This window comes from Mangifera indica, chromosome 2, assembly GCF_011075055.1.
Source record: "Mangifera indica cultivar Alphonso chromosome 2, CATAS_Mindica_2.1, whole genome shotgun sequence".
Taxonomy (NCBI): domain Eukaryota; kingdom Viridiplantae; phylum Streptophyta; class Magnoliopsida; order Sapindales; family Anacardiaceae; genus Mangifera; species Mangifera indica.
The window spans coordinates 21,606,631-21,625,524 of record NC_058138.1 but is presented as its reverse complement, the minus strand read 5'-3'; the positions used below and the strand labels follow the sequence as shown (position 1 = coordinate 21,625,524).

The window sequence follows — 18,894 nt, the reverse complement described above, 5'->3', positions numbered from 1 at the left end:
CAAATTCGAGCAGAAGTCACCAGAGATACCTTCCCCAGTTCATCCAATGACTTCTCTAAAAACTTCATTATATATATTTCAAGTTAAAAATAATTTTCAATTCTTTAGCATGAATCTAGACTACTAGTTTTGATCAATGTTTTTAAAATCGAATCGATAATTAAATTGGTTATCTCATTAGTTTATGATTTGATCAGTTTGACCGAAAACCAACCAGTTCAATTTACTATCAAATTATAATGAATTTTTTAAATAATACCATATTAACCGATAATTTTGTTTAAAAATTTTCAAAAAACAAAATTATCAGAATACCTAAAATTATGATAATTAGAACATATTATTTTTAAGGAATAACAATTATTCACCTAATTTTAATGAAATAATTAAATAAAAACAATGTCTTCATTTCATTATAAAAAAAAAAAAACATAATTTTATAAATTATTATCTATAGAAGACATTTTAATAAATATGAAATATTTTTTTTTTTTTGAACTTATATTTTCCTTACAGATCTTTATAAATCCATCTATTTTAATATAAAATAATCAAATTATTTAAAAATAATTAATTTTTTAAAAAAAGTATCTTAAAGTTTGGTCAAACTTGGTTACGCTAATTCATCAGTTTTGATCAGATTTGACCGAGGAAGTGATCTCCAATTCCAACTAAAAGACATGCTTTGATATAAAATCATTTTGATGGGATTTGTTTTTGCCGACATCTTGTGTTTATCAACCCATTGATAATATAATATTCCAAAGCGGTAGGAACATGTTCAGTAGTTTGGGGAAGAAGAACCATAGCATGCAATTTATATATTGAATGAACAACTACTTATTTCCAAAACACACACAAAAAAAAAAAAAAAGGTAAATGTTTTCAAGAGAACAACAATCAAGGTAGAAGACAATCAAGTTTACGAGGGGATGTGAGTGTATCTAGTAGAAAGCAAAGTACATGGGCTTAATTGTAATCTGTGTTGGGGTTTGATTGTAAAATTGAATAGTATGATCCAGATCAGACTTTGAGCTGAATCCCGATTCAATCGGTTGAACCGTTTGATCCAGTTCGGTTCGGTTTTCAAAATAATAGTTTTGACTACAAGAATATCATAATAGATCATCAATAAGGTTGAATTCAAAATGAGTTTGTTCGAGCCCAATTTGAATTTTGTTTGAATGAACTTGAATCCAAACTTGATATATACAAATTCGAACCCAAACCCGAATCCGAGCTTGATATATATAAACTCGAGCCCCAACCGGAGCTAAAACATATATAAAAAACCAATCACAAGCCCAAACTCGAGCTAAAATATATTTAAAAAAAATTTAAACTATGTTGTACAAACCACAAGTGAACCAAATTCGAGCGAACGAATTCAACGAGCCTAAGCCTTGTCTACACAAACTCCCAATCAATGAAGCGAGTCAAACATGAGTCGAGCTGAACCCCCCGAAAACGAGTTTCACCATGTTCAAGCTTAATTCAACTCAAGTCTTTTATATATATATATATCACTAAAAATTGATTGATTCTAAATATAAAATGTTTACGGTCACTCTTGATCCGTTAGAATATCCTCATTTGACCGTCCTCCAATTTATTAGGATATAGCTTAGAGTTCATTTAATTCAGTAATTTTTTATTTAAACAAATGAAAAAGTTATCGAGCATAAATAAGTATTGTCTCCTAAGTTAAATTTGTTTCCAATTGGTTTAAATAAAATTTGATCTCAATGAAAAACTCTTAGACTCAAATTCTTCCAAGTTGAATTTGTTTCAAACTTGTTTGAATCAAACTAGCAATCTAACTCAAGTTGATTTGGTTTATTATAACTAAAATTCCGCAATTTATAATAAAATTATTTGTTAGGATATATACAAAGTGAGAAAACAGTAGCTGACTCACTTCATGATATGCTCGACATTAAATTCAAACAAGTTTCATTCATTTCCTTTTCTTTTTCGTTCCAGGAAATTAAATTAAACCAGGTAGATAAATCAGAGTGCAAGAAACCATTATAGGAAGTTTAGGTGAAGTCAATCATAATCGACTTAGGAAACGTAATTTAGACAGGGTAAAACTCCTCTTATTATAAATTAGTGACTCTCTTGTCTTATAATTTGTTCTCCTTATAGTCTTTCTTGTTGCTCTAAAAAGTTGTTCTTCTGCGTCAACTTTCTCCACTGGTAAGTTCTTGATTCCAATTTTCTTGATCTTTTTCTTTGTTTCTCTTTGTTCTTGATTCCCACCTAATGTTCTTTGTTTTATTGTAGTTTAGATGAATGTATATATTTAATTGTTTCTTTTGTATCTATAAGTATAATTATGTTATAGGGTAATTGCTATAGTCCGAAAACTTGAACAATGACTAAAGATTTGCAGCTTTATGATCTCGAAATACGGCCTCAAGAAACCCCTTACAATTAGGAAAGAATTAAAATGTGTTGACTGTCTATATAGGGAAGCAAATTATTTCAATGTAGTTTGGTTTCTGAGAATATTTAGGAAATGCATTCGGATTTTCTTCACTGTTTGTCTTCTAGTACTCACTGAAAGTTGATATTGTGATGATTCCCGCCATCCTTTCCTGACGAACGAAAAAATAAAAGAGGTAACACTCTTAGGTTTTCGCATAAGGCATGTCAAATCCAAGTATGAACTTCTAAAGTAGATGTCTCATAGAAGAGACGATACTCTAAAGAAGATATGTCTGAGAAATTTTAAAGAATAAGGGTTATCTGTGCTCACTATTTTATTTGCATGCACCCATGACCTTCAGGAATTAGTTATAGATACAATCAATAGACAAATCAATGGCAAAATCGCTTGTTCATCAAACCATCTTACATTTCTTCACATCAAAGACATGTTAGCAAATTTTAGATAGAGCTTTGAAACTTGACTTCTTAATTTCTAGCGAAGTCAAAGATGCCTCCAAGGACAATTAATGTAACATAGAACGCAGAAATGTATTTTCTATCTACTGAATTGGTGTGCTTTTAATCTCAATTATGCATCTTCTTTCTGTTCTTTCAGTTTCCCTTGAACAAAAAGACTTGATGCTTTCTGAAGACGTGATGGAATCCAATTGCAGTGAATCTTCTGACGAATCATCACAATATGAACTTTCGGTGTTGACAATAATTAAAGGTTTTTGTCAACGCGCCAGAAAGGATCCTGAAGTGGCAAAACTTAAGAGAAAATTACGGTTTTCGCATAAGGCATGTCAAATCCAAGTATGAACTTCTAAAGTAGATGTCTCATAGAAGAGACGATACTCTAAAGAAGATAGTCTGAGAAATTTTAAAGAATAAGGGTTATCTGTGCTCACTATTTTATTTGCATGCACCCATGACCTTCAGGAATTAGTTATAGATACAATCAATAGACAAATCAATGGCAAAATCGCTTGTTCATCAAACCATCTTACATTTCTTCACATCAAAGACATGTTAGCAAATTTTAGACAGAGCTTTGAAACTTGACTTCTTAATTTCTAGCAAAGTCAAAGATGCCTCCAAGGACAATTAATGTAACATAGAATGCAGAAATTTATTTTCTATCTACTAAATTGGTGTGCTTTTAATCTCAATTATGTATCTTCTTTCTGTTGTTTCAGTTTCCCTTGAACAAAAAGACTTGATGCTTTCTGAAGACGTGATGGAATCCAATTGCAGTGAATCTTCTGACGAATCATCACAATATGAACTTTCGGAGTTGACAATAATAAAAGGTTTTTGTCAACGCGCTAGAAAGGATCCCGAAGTGGCAAAACTTAAGAGAAAATTACAGTTTTACGAGAGGACTGGCACCACTTTAGGCTTATTCCTCGTTTGTTTCCCCGTGCCGACGAAAAAGAGATCAGTGATCACAGCACAGACAGACAAAGAAAGTGATTCTTCTAAACAAGATACAAGAAGCTTCAAATGGATGCAGTCTGTATACGATGTGGGTAGTAGTTCAAACCAAAGTAGTTTGGATAAAGTCGAGGATAAAGACGAGGAAAGAAAGGAGCAGAGGAGAAAAGTAAGCCCCAAGAAGATGAAAGACTCAATTCCACAACAGCCGATCTTAGAGGTAGAGGAGGAACCTCCCATGCCAGAAAGATTGAGAGCTATTGTTGAAGAAAAGAACGGCTTCGATATTACATTTATTATGCAAAAAGCGTTAACGGCGACAGATTTAGCCCATCAAAACAATCGTCTTTCATTACCAAGGAAACAAATCAAGACTGATAGTTTCCTTACTAATGATGAGAAGGATATACTTGATGCGAAGACCAACAATGCGTTCAGCGTAGAACTGATTACACCATGTGGGAGTCTTGTCGAGTTGACGTTGAGGAAGTGGAGAATGAACAGCACTTTCGTGTATAATTTCATTGGACCTTGGTTTAAGCAGGTCGTAAATGACAAAAACAATAGACTTGAAGTTGGAAAGATAGTTAGACTCTGGTCCTTTCGAAGCATGTCAAAGTTGAGTTTTGTTTTAGATTGTGATTCAGATTAGCACTTTGGATTCAAGGATTATTCATTATAAATGTATAAGTTTGATGGATTTTTGTTTTAGATTGTAATTGAGATTTACACTTTGGATTCAAGGATTATTCATTATAAATGTATGAGTTTGATGGATTTTTAACTTGAATGTTCAAGTTTGATATATTTCTAGTTTAATAATTTGATCTATTATTAAAATATTATTGAATAACTTTGATATCATTATAACATCTCTGATTTAATTGACTGATTCATTATTAAAATATGATTCATTTTTTATATATAGTTCATCGTAGTTTTACTTCTAAACTTTACAAGCTAAAATGAGTTTTGACAACTTAAGGAGTGCCAAATTGCCAATCATGCAGTAGCTGGTTCACTTTAGCTGGTTCACTTCACTTATATAAACAAGGTATACCAGATAGTATCCGTTAAGTTCAAGATTAAGTGCAAACGAATTTCCTTCCTTCCACAACAATATTTCCCATTTCTTTTTTGGTTTCAGGAAATTAAAATGGCCGTTAAAATCCTATTTGTTGTCTTAGATTAATTGGACTACAAGAAACCAAGATTCAGTTAGATATCAAAATAGGAAGGTTAAGTGATTTGAAATTAGTCAATCAAGATTGACTCAGGAAACACAATTTCGACAGGTTTAAGACTCTCTTGTCTGTAAAATCATGACTAGTGATGTAATTTGTTCTTCACAGTCTCTAGTATTGCTCTATAAACTTCTTCTCCTGCGTGAGCTTTCTCCATCGTTACTAACTGGTAAGTTCTTGATTCCCATTTCTTTCTTTCTTTCTCTTCTTCTTGTTTTGTGTTTATGTAGTCGTAGCTAGGTATACAAATTATAAAAGAACAAAGAACATTTGATTTTACCAACTGATTATAAATTTATTTTACGAGTGCTTTTCTACTCTTCTAAAGCGTTTGTCTTCTATCTATTGAAATTCTTGCAAGCCTAGTATATTTTTTAACATTATATATATGTATGTATGTTCTTTCTGTTGTTTCAGTTTTTCTTGAAGAAAAAGACTTGACGTTTTCTGAAGACGTGATGAAACCCGATTCCAGTTATTCTTCTATGGAGTATATCAGTGACGAATCATCAGAATCTGAAACTGAAAAAGAGCTGAAGATACTTAAAGGTTTTTTCAAACGTGCTAGGGAGGATCCTGAGCTGGCAGAACTTAAGAAGAACTTAGGGTTTTACGAGGAGAGGAATGATACCACTTTAGGCTTCTTCTTTTCTTTCCCCGTGCCCAAGAAGAAGAGATCAGTGATTGTATCACAGGCAGAGAAAGGAACTGATTCTACAAAACAAGACACACCGAGCTTCAAATGGATAAGGCCTGTAGCATGTGATTTGGGTGGCACTCCCTACTTAAGTAGCTTGGATAAAGATGAGGACAAAGAAGAGGAAAGAAAGGAACGAAGGAGAAAAGTAAATCCCATGAAGATGAAAGTCACAGTTCCACGACAACCGCTTTTGGACGTAGAAGTGGAACCTCCCATGCCAGAAAGGTTGAAAGCTATTGTTGAAAAAAAGAATGGCGTGAATATAACATTTGTTATGCAGAAAGTATTAACATCGACAGATTTAGCCCAACAAAACAATCGTCTTTCATTACCAAGGAAACAAGTCAAGACTCATAGTTTCCTTACTAATGAGGAGAAGGACATACTTGATGATGCAAAGACAAATAATGGGTTCAGTGTAGAACTGATTACACCATGTGGGAATCCTGTGAATTTAACGTTTCGAAAATGGAGAATGAACTGCACTTTCGTATATAACTTCATTGGAGCTTGGTTCAAGCAGGTCGTAAATGACAAAAACAATAGGCTAGAAGTTGGAAAAATAGTTAGACTATGGTCATTTCGAAGCATGTCAAAGTTGTCTTTTGCTTTAGATTGTGATTGAGATTTATGTTTTGGTTTGGTTTCCAGGAAAATTCATTATAAATGGATAATTTTGATGGATTGATATATTAGATGTAATAGAATTGTAAATTTGAGTTTAATTTTATGAGCCAAAATAATCATCAACCGTTTAGGGAGGGATAATCACCTTCAAAGAATATAGGCCCAAAAAGAAAAAAGCCCATTCGATAGAACTTCCCTCCCTTTTCACACTCATGGCATCCACAACAAAAACATAAAATAAACTTCCAAGCCAATTCACAGGGGGAAGGAAACTTTGATTTTCATCTCCTTCTCTTTCTCTCTTTGATGCTTGCGCTCTGCACAAGCCCAGTCAGAGCCCCATTACTCTCCAATCTTTTCTCCTGCTGTAACTCCCTCCCATTTCCACTCGGCGTTTCCTACTCTCTCTTCCCGTCTTTTCTCCGGGTTGATTTATCCCCCTATTTCACAGCTCAAAGATCGTCACTCTTGATGGCGGCGATTCCTCCGAAATCGCCAAGTGCCGAGGAGGAGGGACTTGCCAGAAGGTTTTGGATCAAGTGTAAGAGAGAATCTGTCTTTGCTATGTACAATCCCTTGACGCTCTGTCTGGCTTCTGGGATCTAAACATTGACACCTTCAGGAATTACATCGCCCAAGATGTTCATTTTCTCAAAGCTTTTGCTCAAGCGTAAGTTGGTTTTTGGACTTCTTTTGGTTTTGGTCTCGTACTGGTCGGTTTCTGAGAGAATGTGGGGAAATGTGCGAGAGTTTGAGAATCTGATATTCAAAGTGTGTTTCTTTCTCTGCTTTCAAGGTCTAGGAAGAGGGATATGTTGTGTGTATTGATTTTTTTTTTTTTATTTAGGGATGTTTGACATCCGAGAAAATTTGGCACAATAAGAGAAAATTAATAATCTAAGATCAGAATTACAGGAAAAAAGTAAAGAAAGATTTGTAGAATTAGATTTTTACTATCGGGGAATGTTTGCTAAGAAATTGAGAAAGAGAAGATTTAGAATATTAGATTTTTCAGATATTTTGTTGATTGTTTGGTTGCTGATACATGAGGTTGATTGTTTGGGAGGCTTAGTATGATCTTTTGATCAAATTTTAAAATTCTGTTTTGATATACGTACTGCTGATAGAATTTGTGTGGGAAAACTAAGCAAGAATAATTGTTCAATCAATTGATTGTATATGGTCAGTGGTTTCAATAAAAGTCTTGTTGATAGAATGATAGAGAGTGAGTGGACTGATTTGACTATGCGGAAATACATACATGATTTCATATTGTAAATTTGGTTTCTAATAAATTAAAAAAGATGATTGGGTTAGTACCACGGGCATGATTTAATAATATATAGTTGTGTTTATTGTATGTGGAAGGAAGAGCAGCATTAAAAATATGATTTAAGCCTTTTAATTCCCATTTCCTTCTGGTGTGCTTTCTCAGCAACCAAATGACGTGTTAGACTTTTATTGATTTGAAAAATCGTTTTGCTACAATATTTCAATTTCTAAGCTTAAATCAACATTGAATTTAAGGTTGAAGAAAATTTATATATTTCTCTAACTTAGTTTATATAAAATTAAAGGGTTAGATACATATTGGTGGCTAGTTTATATAAAATTAAAGGGTTAGATACATATTGGTGGCTGTTATAATTGTTTTCTTTCTTTTTATTTTTTGGGGGTGATTTTGCATATTTAGGTATGAATTGGCAGAAGAGTGTGCAGATGATGATGATGCAAAGCTGTCAATCTCAGAGTTGAGAAAGGGTGTTCTAGAGGAGTTAAAAATGCACAATTCATTTGCACAGGTAAAATAAAATAATTCATTCTAAAGTTTAGGTAAAGAATGTTGTTGAATCTTGAAGATTATATTTTCCATTTAATCGGTTTGTAAAATTTATGGAATGTTTACTGCCTGAATCGTTATGGGATTAGAGATCCAGTTGGGTATGGTAGTTAAGATATTTTGATGGTAATAAAATTTGTTGCTGTTTAAAAATTGATGCCATGTGCATGTTCCCTTTAGATTTTTAAGCCATATTCGAAGCATAGGATGCCAGTTTTAGTGGATAGCCAATTGTTTTGTTTTTCAGCTATTGCCAAGATAGAATCTTTTGCAAGTTTTGTCCTTTAACATTGACGGTTTGCTTCGAAAGCTATGGACACTTCTGATTTAATTCTCACTTTGCCTGACTCAGTGTAACCTTTTTCGGTTATTACAAAAGAAAGACTCTTGGATTTTCTCTATTAAGATGGAACTTGTCCTTGTAATGCTGTGTAAATCACGATGTAGCTTCATCTAGTAATTGTTTTGTATTGATTGATATAGAAATAGAACTTCTTTCTTTTCATGTAATAGAGTATAATATTTACTTGTTCTGAATGTTTCCCTTGTAGGAGTGGGGTCTGGACCTTGCTAAAGAGGCTTCTATTAACTCTGCAACAGTCAAGTATACAGAATTCTTGTTGGCAACAGCATCTGGGAAAGTTGAAGGTGTCAAAGGTCCTGGAAAACTTGCAACTCCATTTGAAAGAACAAAAGTTGCAGCATATACATTGGGTGCTATGTCACCTTGCATGAGGTTGTATGCTTTCCTTGGTAAGGAGTTCCAGGCACTTCTAGATCTTAATGAAGGTGATCATCTTTACAAGAAGTGGGTCAACAATTATTCTTCAGAAAGTTTTCAGGTATGTGTTATTTGAATTGTAATGCCATTTTGTGTTTACTGGTGAATCTGAGGATACTTTGCTTAGACTAGGAGGAAGATGACCTACACGACACTCTTACTTCGTCTCAACTATTGTATTCTTTGAGTTCAGGCATTAGCTCAGCAGATTGAGGACTTGCTGGATAAACTTAGTGTCTCTTTGACAGGTGAAGAACTAGATATCATAGAGAAGCTTTATCACCAAGCAATGAAACTTGAAATAGAGTTCTTCAATGCTCAGCCACTTTCTCAGCCCACAGTAGTTCCTCTCGTTAAGGAGCATAATCCCGCCAGAGATCAACTTATTATATTTTCTGATTTTGATTTGGCTTGCACCATTGTTGATTCTTCTGCCATTTTGGCTGAGATTGCAATAGTGACAGCCCCAAAATCTGACCAAAATCAACCTGAAAGTCAACTTCGTCGGATGTCATCAGCTGAGTTGAGGAATACGTTGGGTAATCTCTCCAGAGAGTACACAGAAGAGTATGAACAATGCATTGAAAGCATTGTTTCTTCTGAGAAAGGTATTTGGCATGACAATTTAACATCCAACTCTCCTTTTTAATCATACCAAACTGATTGAGAAACCTTTTTGGATGAAGTTTCTGGTTTAAGTGTATCAGGGTTTGACTTTGTGGGATTTTGCAGTGGAGGAATTCAACTATGAAGCTTTACATAAAGCCCTTGAGCAGCTCTCAGACTTTGAGAAGAGGGCGAATTCTAGAGTGATTGAGTCTGGAGTACTGAAGGGTGTAAATCTTGAAGACATTAAACGAGCTGGTGAACGCCTGATTCTCCAAGATGGTTGTACTGCTTTCTTTCAGAGTATTGTGAAGAATGAAAATTTGAATGCAAATGTCCACGTACTTTCATATTGTTGGTGTGGTGATCTCATCAGAACATCTTTCTCAGCAGGTATGCTCCAACCACATAGAATTGTGGTACACAGAATTCATGACTTGTACAATGATGCCATAATTTGCTATGTTGAGATTATAAAAGCTCAACTTGATTATCTTTTTTGGACTTTGCTTACTTAATCATCCTTATTCTTTGACAATTATTATCCATCTATGCTAATACGTAGATACTTGACCGTCCATAGTTAAAAATAGTTTTAGTGACTTTGTAGAGAAAAACCAATGGTTCTGCCTATATATTAGCATAAAAACTGAAGTAGGCTGGGCACTTCTTCCAATTTTGTATGGACAAAAAGAATAGGCTAAAATATGTTGCAAAGGTTACACACACACACACACAGGGCTTCAGTTTTTTATTTATATTATTGACTGATGGAAACTGGAAGTTCACACTTGCGAACATGATGCTTTAAAAAGATATCAGTGAGCATGAGTCACAATTAGTCATAATTCAGTTTCTTTGCCCTTAAAATGTAAGCGTTCTGGTTTTCCAAAATTATTTTCTTCTTGGCTTAGTGAGATTGATTAGAATTGTGTCCTATGCCATTTTGATTCCTTGTTATTTTGTTACCAGCAATATTTTAGTTTAATTCCACGTTGATTATTTGATTTTCTAACATCTGCTTTATAATCTTTGCAATCTCCCTTATTTTTTTTTTTTTTCCCTTTTTTAATTCTCAATCCTTTTCCTTCGGAGGTTTGTTAAAACACTCAATACATTTCTTTTATTAGAAATTTCCTTTTAATCAAGCAGGGGGTCTAACTGTTCTGAATATACATGCAAATGAGTTCATTTATGAAGAATCCATTTCTACGGGCGAAATTGTTAAGAAAGTGGAGTCTCCCACTGACAAGGTTGAAGCTTTCAGCAATATTGTGCAGAACTATGACAGTGACAGAAAGAAGTTGACTCTTTATATTGGAGATTCAGCGGGTGATTTACTATGTCTGCTTAAGGCAGATATAGGCATTGTGATTGGATCTAGTTTAAGCTTAAGGAGAGTGGGAAGTCAATTTGGTGTCACTTTTGTACCATTGTACCCTGCCTTGGTCAAGAAACAGAAGCAATACGATGAAGGAAGCGCTGGCAACTGGAAGAGGCTATCTGGCGTTCTTTATACAGTCTCAAGTTGGGCTGAAGTACATGCCTTCATTTCGGGGTGGTAGAGACAATTTTTTTTCCCCTTTTGCTCTCGCTACTCATCTTCATGTTAGTTAGGACAAATGAAGAAACCAGTCATATAGATATTGGAACACAAAGATACAAATTGGTGGCTGATATTATTAGGGGCCACATCTGCTGTTACTCCCTTCTCTGTTTTTGTTTTTCTACAGAGTCAGAGTCATCCATTCTAAAGTGTAATGTCAGATCAATTTCTGAATGCTGTAAACTAGGTATCTATCTGCTATTGTTTCTCTTTATTTTCAACCTTGTCATTCTTTATTGACATATTGGTGCACTGATGCATGCACATTTGCTTGATTTGTTTCCCAGGAATCTGGAGATTTCAGGCTGCAGTGAATTGTAAGAAGAGGGAGTTATCAATTTGTCCATATAACTGTCATCTTAAGTGATGTATTTCTATTTCTATAGGCTAATGTTTTAGATTTGGCTGGAATGGCAATTTTGAGAAAAAGCTTATGGATCATATTTGACAAAATTATATCCATATATAAACTCAATTTTCAGATATTCTGCACATTCGATAATACAATTTTTACATAACTATCAATTCAAGCTTTTTGATACAGTTTCAGGCCAAAGTTTGGCTACTTTAAGTTTGTACCTTCAAAGTTTAAGAGTTACTAGGCGTTTGAAGAATTTTTTTGTTGCACTTTGGCACTCTTCTCTCTATTTGTTGTCTTTTTTAATTGTTCTTCCCTCATCGCTTTTCTTCATTGTTTGGTATTCATTCTTTAGTTTTCATGAGCTTTTTATTTTGTAAAAAGGGAACATATAGAGAATTCTTCCCCAGGTTTTGTAAAAAATTTTCAAGAAACCTCCTAGACCAAAAAAAAAAAAAAAATTGTGACAGAAACACCTCCAAATCGTGTATAAAATTAAGCAGTCTGGGAGTTTTTGTGTAGTTTTACACAATTAGGGTGTTTCTTGAATTTTTTTGCACAACTTGGGGAACAATTCCTGACAGAATACACAACCTGCATATATTTTAAATCCCATCAAAAGCGGTCATTTATTTATTAAGACCCAAAAATGATCCAAAATTACAACTTTTTAATGAGATAAAATAAGCCTTTGTCAAGAATAAATTTGTGCAGAATTTAAGTGGGCTTTTGAAACCAGACAATTATGATTCCATCAAATAAAGATGTGGCATCTGATCCTCCATGTTAGGTCACCAAAAATTTGGTGATGAGATCATAGGAAATCAATTCTCAAATCTTTTGCATAATTTTTAAAGTATTCATTGTACAAACAAACACTACAGCTGCCTGGTTGACTAGCCAGTTTGTGGTTTCACTCGAGACACAGATTTTCTTTGTCACCACTCATCATGGAATTTATTAAATTAGAAATATAGAACAAGAGTCAAATTATCATCTACGCCCATCTAACAAGTCACTGTGCAAGGCAGATGTGAAAAAGCAATCTTTAGGTTTCCAAACTTGGGGGCTGCCCATCTTCATCCTCTTTATTGAATTTCAGTGAACCTGTTGCACTTCCATTTTTGGATTTACTGAGTTTTAGATGACAACATTGATTTTCCCACTTTTCGCTCTTTTCACCAGCTTCTCCATTGTGTACCATGCTGACTTGAGTGTCAGCGAGCCATGCAGACAAACCCCCCTGCTAGCTTGAGCTATTTGCCTCTTGTCCTCTATTTTTCAGCCATTACAACCACTGTTGGAACTTCCCTGAACCTGCAAACACTTGGAAATTCACTCAAGAACGTTGGAGAAACAGGATAATTAATTAAGAAGAAGAAGAAGAAGAACTTTTGTATCAGATTGAAACTCAAGCTCATTTCTTCACCCTTACTATTGCTGCTAGAGGAGCCGTTTTTGGACAGCAACACCAGTATCGAACACGCCAATGAATCCATGATTATTAGAAAAAAGATTATCAAAAATCCCCTTTACAAAAGTATCAAAAACTTAAGGATTCTGGGTGATATTTGTCATAAACAACAGAATTCACAAACACTAACAATTCAAAGATAATCTGTATAGCTTTCCCTAACAAAAGGAAGTTGCTTTCTTGAAGAATTCTTGCATTGGAACTTTGCCATGCTTAAAAAAATAAATTAATTAAAGCAGCGTTAGGTGTATGGGAAAATCTAGTCTGCTGCCAGCCATGTTCTGGTGGGGACAAATGTCTTACTTTGACAAAAGAAAAAATGCTTAATTATTATTATTACATCACCACCAAGCACTTTCTAAAGGGATTTGGCTTTTGCTCATTTGCTTTATTAGATGAATCCAAATTTATGAATTCATGTATGTTTCTGAATAACAATGAACTATTTAGTTCATTATAGTCGAATTATATATCATATCATATAATATAGTTTTTAAAAAATTAAATAATAAAAAAATTAATTAACGCGTTATTATTTTATAAAATATCATAAACACATTTATTATATCATCATTTTTTCTAAAAAATATATTGATTTGTATCAATAATATGTATCATAACGTATAATACATATATTATAAATATATTTCTTTAAAAGCATCAAATAAAACTTTCATGGATTTTTTTTATGCAAGCATTCCGAAAGGCTAATGAAAATATAATTAATTATCTTCATTCAATCTCCAAGTTTAATATTCTAGAATCTGAAATTGCAGCTCATTGGCAGCCAATCTTGAAATTATGCACTTAATTAATTGCGTAATAATAATCTTTGTGATTAGAATGTCAATTGATGGAGCGCTTTGATCATGACCTTAACCCATTAATAATAAAAAAAAAAAAGTGCGCTGGCTAGCAGGAGGATTATAACTTGGATTAGCACTTGAAATCAAACCTAAAAGGGAAAAGGACAATTTCCCACCCAAGTTGTAGTCCGAATTTAAAATTATATTTGATAGATGAAAAACTCAAATACTCATTTATAGGTTAACTGTCGTCTAAATTTTTAGTTAAAAATAAAAGTAAAATCATCATTTCATTTATAAACTCTAAAATCTAAAAGATTTATACATTCTCTTTTTAGTTTAAAAAACTCACATTTATCTTTCATGATTAAATTTTTAAAAAATTCTTTTTCTCATCTTTTCAGATTTTATCTTCAATGGCTTAAGGAACCAATCGACTATCGAAAACAAGTGAAGGTCTTCTCCGACGAATGACGACCCTTTGTCATCCAGATCTAGATCACGAAACAATGTCCAAATCGAGAACTCTCTAATTTCTGCAAATTAGAGAAATTTGCAAGTCATTGTGCCACAAAACAAGTGAAGGTCATGCTCTTAATTAATAAATTCTAATAAATCTGAACTTACTAATTTATGCAAATGATTAGATTTATAATTAAGTAAGTTAAGAATTTAATTTTAAAACATCATCAAAAAACACTTGAATTTATACCTTCTTATACATAGAGTCTTTTATTTTAACAATTAAGCTTGCACTTGGCACAATGACTTTTCTTTTCTTTAAGGGGAAAAAAAAGAAGAAGAAGAAGAAGAAGAAGCTTCTTCCTATCATAGAATTTATCAGGTTTTATAAGATTCACTTCAAAAACGAGTATAAACGAGGAAGTTACTTAATCCCACTTTTTTTTCATTTAATTATTCCACATCCTTTTTCACGTGTTAAGTTCTGTGTATGCATCATTGGAAAAACAGCCATGCCCCACCGTTGAAACCTGCCATTGCTCCAACAAGAAGCCAATGCTCTCCTAAAAGATAATTTGAATGGTTGCAATATTTTAAGTTAATTTTTATTTATTTAGTATAACAATTATAAAAATATGATTCAATTCAAATAATATTTTTTATTACAAAAAAATTTATCATAATAATAATGTATCGTCTTATAAATTTAATATCTTCGATATTTTCAATCTCACTTTTATTTATTCAAATAATTCTCCATATACAAGTTTTGTTGTTGAAAGAGAACTCTCTTGGGTGTATAAAATATGGGATCTACCCTTTTTCTATGTAATGAGAAAGTGTGAGTCCCATTTTTTAATTTATTCAAGGGAGACCCAAATATATGTAATAGAGAATTCGGTTTATCAAATATAAAATATGAGTAATATTAGATATATAAATAAATATTAATTTATTTATACAAATTAATATGACAGAATATACGGCTATTCACATATGTTACAATGATTTCTCTAAAAAAATTGATAATATTTATTTATATATACAATTTTTTAAAATAAATTATTCATCCATTTTCATGTTAGATAAAAATACATTCTTCATTATAGCTTATTACATACAAGTTCCACCTAGTTTCTAGTTAACAAGGAAGTCTCTATCCAACATTTTACATAATTAAAAGTATCTTAGTTTTTTTTTTTTTTTTTTGGTAATGAGAAACCCCACCCGAACTGGATCGTCATATTGAGACTAAATCAACCATACTAAATAGAATAAACTTCAGATCCGATAATCGACTCTATAACTATTAAATCAGATAAATTTAAAACTTGACTTTAATCTATCATCAGAAAAGACTTGAATTCATATTCTCTTATATATGGAGTTTTCTCTTTTACCATGCAAGTTTATTATATATAAGATCAATCAATTTTCTTGTTAACGAGGAAGTCTCGATCCAACTTTTTATATAATTAGAGTAATTTTTTATAATATTATGTTCAATGTATTAAAGATAATAAACAATGAAGACTAATTCTTTTTTTATTTTCAATTTTTCTTAATTAATAATTATGTTTCAGGTGGTTTGAAAAATCGAATTTTAATTCATTTTTGAAAACCTGAAAACAGTTTGAAACATATATATGGATATGGTGGCTGATGAATTTAAACATTTTTGAGTAAAAAAAAAAAATTCTATTTTCTTTTTTGAAAAATGCATAATTTAATTGGCTTATGTTCAACAACATCATTACTTCACAAGCTTGCTAGATTTCTTTTCCACACAATTTAGGCAATCTAGCATTCATATAATGCCCTCATGATTTTTTTTCCTTTTTTTGTTCATGAATATTTTTCCTTTTTTCTCTCATCTATCTTCACTTTCACCTTTTCATTTTAGGGATGTTATCTTTAATTTCACAATTGTAATTATACACGTCACTAAACGATGCGTTTTGAGTAGATGAAAAATATTGTTTTTCAAACTCAAAAAACGATGTCGTTTGCTTTAGGGTAATTAATGACTATAAAATGGTCGAACATTCTCAACCCTAATCAGATCTAAAATATTTTATCTCTCATGATCAATTTTTTCTCTCTCAAGTTTTTGCAGAAATGCATGTTTTCCTGGTCCTTATTCCAAAGATTGCCGATAATTATTGAAAAAAATCAAAAGGTTAGTTGATTTATAGTTTACGTTTTTCTATTTTGTAATCACATAGAGATACTTTTAATTTTTGAATCAATGAGAAAGTAAAGTATTTTCATTTTAATATCGTCGTTTTTTTATTCATGGTAAAACCTTTCATACACTTAAAAACTAATCATCTCTATCTCTCTATATGCTAAATAATCATTCAAAAAAGAAAAAAATAAGTTATTATGCAACAAAATTTAATTACCCAATTAAATTTACAATAAAACTATGTGCACCAATTTTTGGTACATAATTTGTGTACACAGATGAGGTGTTATCATGTGATTGGATGTTTCTTTATCATATGATAACACATGTTTTAAAATCATCTAATTACATGATGACACATCACTGTGTACATGAATTATGTATCAAAAATGGGTACACATAGCATTACTCTTAAATTTAACCTAATCGATGGCCGCATGTCAAAATTATTTAATAATGGAGTGTTTGTAAATTAATCCCATGATAATCACTATGTTTTCACTAATATTATTTGTTAATCTCCTGCTTAATGGACCCTACAATTAGATGGTTCATCTAATTAGATTCCCACTCTTTTATTATAATTTCATAGTCTAAATTAATTTCCTTTTAATTTATACAACGAAAAATTATTATAAATATGTGAAGCAGGCCGCGCCATGTACGCAAGCTTTTATTAATAATTTAATATTATTATTGTTAATTATTGGTTATAAATTTTTAGTTCTTGTTTAATCCGTCTATAATTCCAAGAACAAGGGAATGTAAGTCTCATTGCATTATAAATGTTGCCAACAACTCTATAATATTTCAATTCTTCTTCTTCTTCTTCTTCTTCTTTTTCTTTTGTTTCAAGTTTTTGTTTTTTTTTTTTTTTCTGTTTATATTTGTTTGTTTTATATATGCATGGTGTTGGCCGTGCTGTTTGTTTAGGCTGTGCAGAAGAAGAACAATATGAAGCTGAAGTCCATGGCATGTTCAAAGTTTGAAGGAAAAATAATATCTGATCATTTTCATGGGGAATTTTCTATCAAGGCGAAGAAGAAGTTCATAGAATCGGTTTCAGAAAAGAAAACATGGCCCGAATAATCAAAGAGTATCCTGAATAATATTCAGGAGAGAATTTTAATCTCTAGGCAAGTCTGTTATTCTTGGCTTTCAGTTATCCTCCTTTTACCTCATTTTTTTCCCTTGCTTCCCTTCAGAACTTGTTTGGTTGCCAAGCTTGGCGGATATATACTGATTAGAATAAGGCATGGAATGTTGAACCCATCTTTGGTTGCAAGATTTCTTTTATTTCTCTGTATTGTGTTTTAATAATATTGACAGCCGAACAAATTAATTTTCTTGGAGTGCTTGCTTTTGTGCTTCAACATTGTGAGACACAAAATTACAATATCCTTATAAAATACAGGAGTTTAATATCTTTCTTCGTTAGTTTTCATTTAATAAATCTGTGATTTTTTGCTAGATGCTTGTTTAGTTTCTGGTTGTCAGGTAAATACAGATGCAAGCTTGTCTGGGGAACATAGCTGTCTTTCATAATTGTTCTGTCAGTTTGGTGTCTAAGTGAAAGGAATTGAAAACCTGAAATGGGAATTTTTATGAAGTGAATTATGAGCGAGGAGAGGAACAGTCTGAAAAACAATAGTTTGATAAAAAGTTTTAAGCCTAGCTCATCAATCAGATAATAAAATTTAATGTGATGGAAGCTGTAGATATTCTTATCCATATCTTTCAAGCATCTAAAAGCCAACTTCGAGATTTCTGTAAGTTTTTTCTCGTAACTGGTACTTCAAATTTTCATGCTCCAATGGGAGAATAGGCACTGTGATAACTGATAACTACATCAGTATCCTGAAAAATTACAAATGTCTTAATCTTAAAGGTAGGTTTATGCGTGAAACGAGTGGAGAAGAAGGCCCATGATCCAAATACTTGGGGAGAAAATCGATGGATAATGTATTAAAATCCTCATTAACCTTAGAGATTGAACAAAAGGGTATTGAAATTGATGATCAACTGATAATTTTTAAATAGTTGAAGTAGCAATGAAGCAACCGGAGAGAGATTATGATGAAAATCAATCATGTCTGCCCTTTTTTCTGGTTGTTTGTTAGTTGGTTTAGGTTGTTTGAGTTAAATAAAGTCTGATGCAGTTGAATTTAGTCAACAAATTGGGACATCTGTCCCTTGATATATAGAAGAAATGCAGGTCTTTTCAATGGAATATTTTGTTTCTTCCCAATCCAAAAAGGAACTTGAATCTTGCAATTATCTTTAAGATTTAAAAAATAAATAAAAATAAAAACTAATAGGTTCCATCAGTATA

General features: G+C 32.3%; 1 protein-coding gene and 2 long non-coding RNA genes across 3 annotated transcripts; 2 read left to right on the top strand and 1 right to left on the bottom strand.

The window, feature by feature from the left end:
* Window positions 1–6,647: 6,647 nt before the first annotated feature.
* LOC123209668 (bifunctional TH2 protein, mitochondrial-like) lies at window positions 6,648–11,495 on the top strand. The gene is given in 7 exon segments (XM_044627797.1): window positions 6,648–7,039; window positions 7,042–7,111; window positions 8,135–8,243; window positions 8,833–9,123; window positions 9,256–9,670; window positions 9,795–10,061; window positions 10,821–11,495. Coding segments are annotated over 7 exon segments (1,857 nt in total). The 5' UTR covers window positions 6,648–6,747; the 3' UTR covers window positions 11,234–11,495.
* An 824-nt stretch (window positions 11,496–12,319) lies between these two features.
* LOC123209722 lies at window positions 12,320–13,310 on the bottom strand. The gene is made up of 2 exons (XR_006501114.1): window positions 13,068–13,310; window positions 12,320–12,949 (listed from the first exon to the last, which is right to left on the bottom strand). It is a non-coding gene; the product is annotated as an uncharacterized LOC123209722 (long non-coding RNA).
* Window positions 13,311–17,244: 3,934 nt separating this feature from the next.
* On the top strand, window positions 17,245–17,986 carry LOC123209509. The gene is made up of 2 exons (XR_006501079.1): window positions 17,245–17,326; window positions 17,496–17,986. It is a non-coding gene; the product is annotated as an uncharacterized LOC123209509 (long non-coding RNA).
* Window positions 17,987–18,894: the final 908 nt, after the last annotated feature.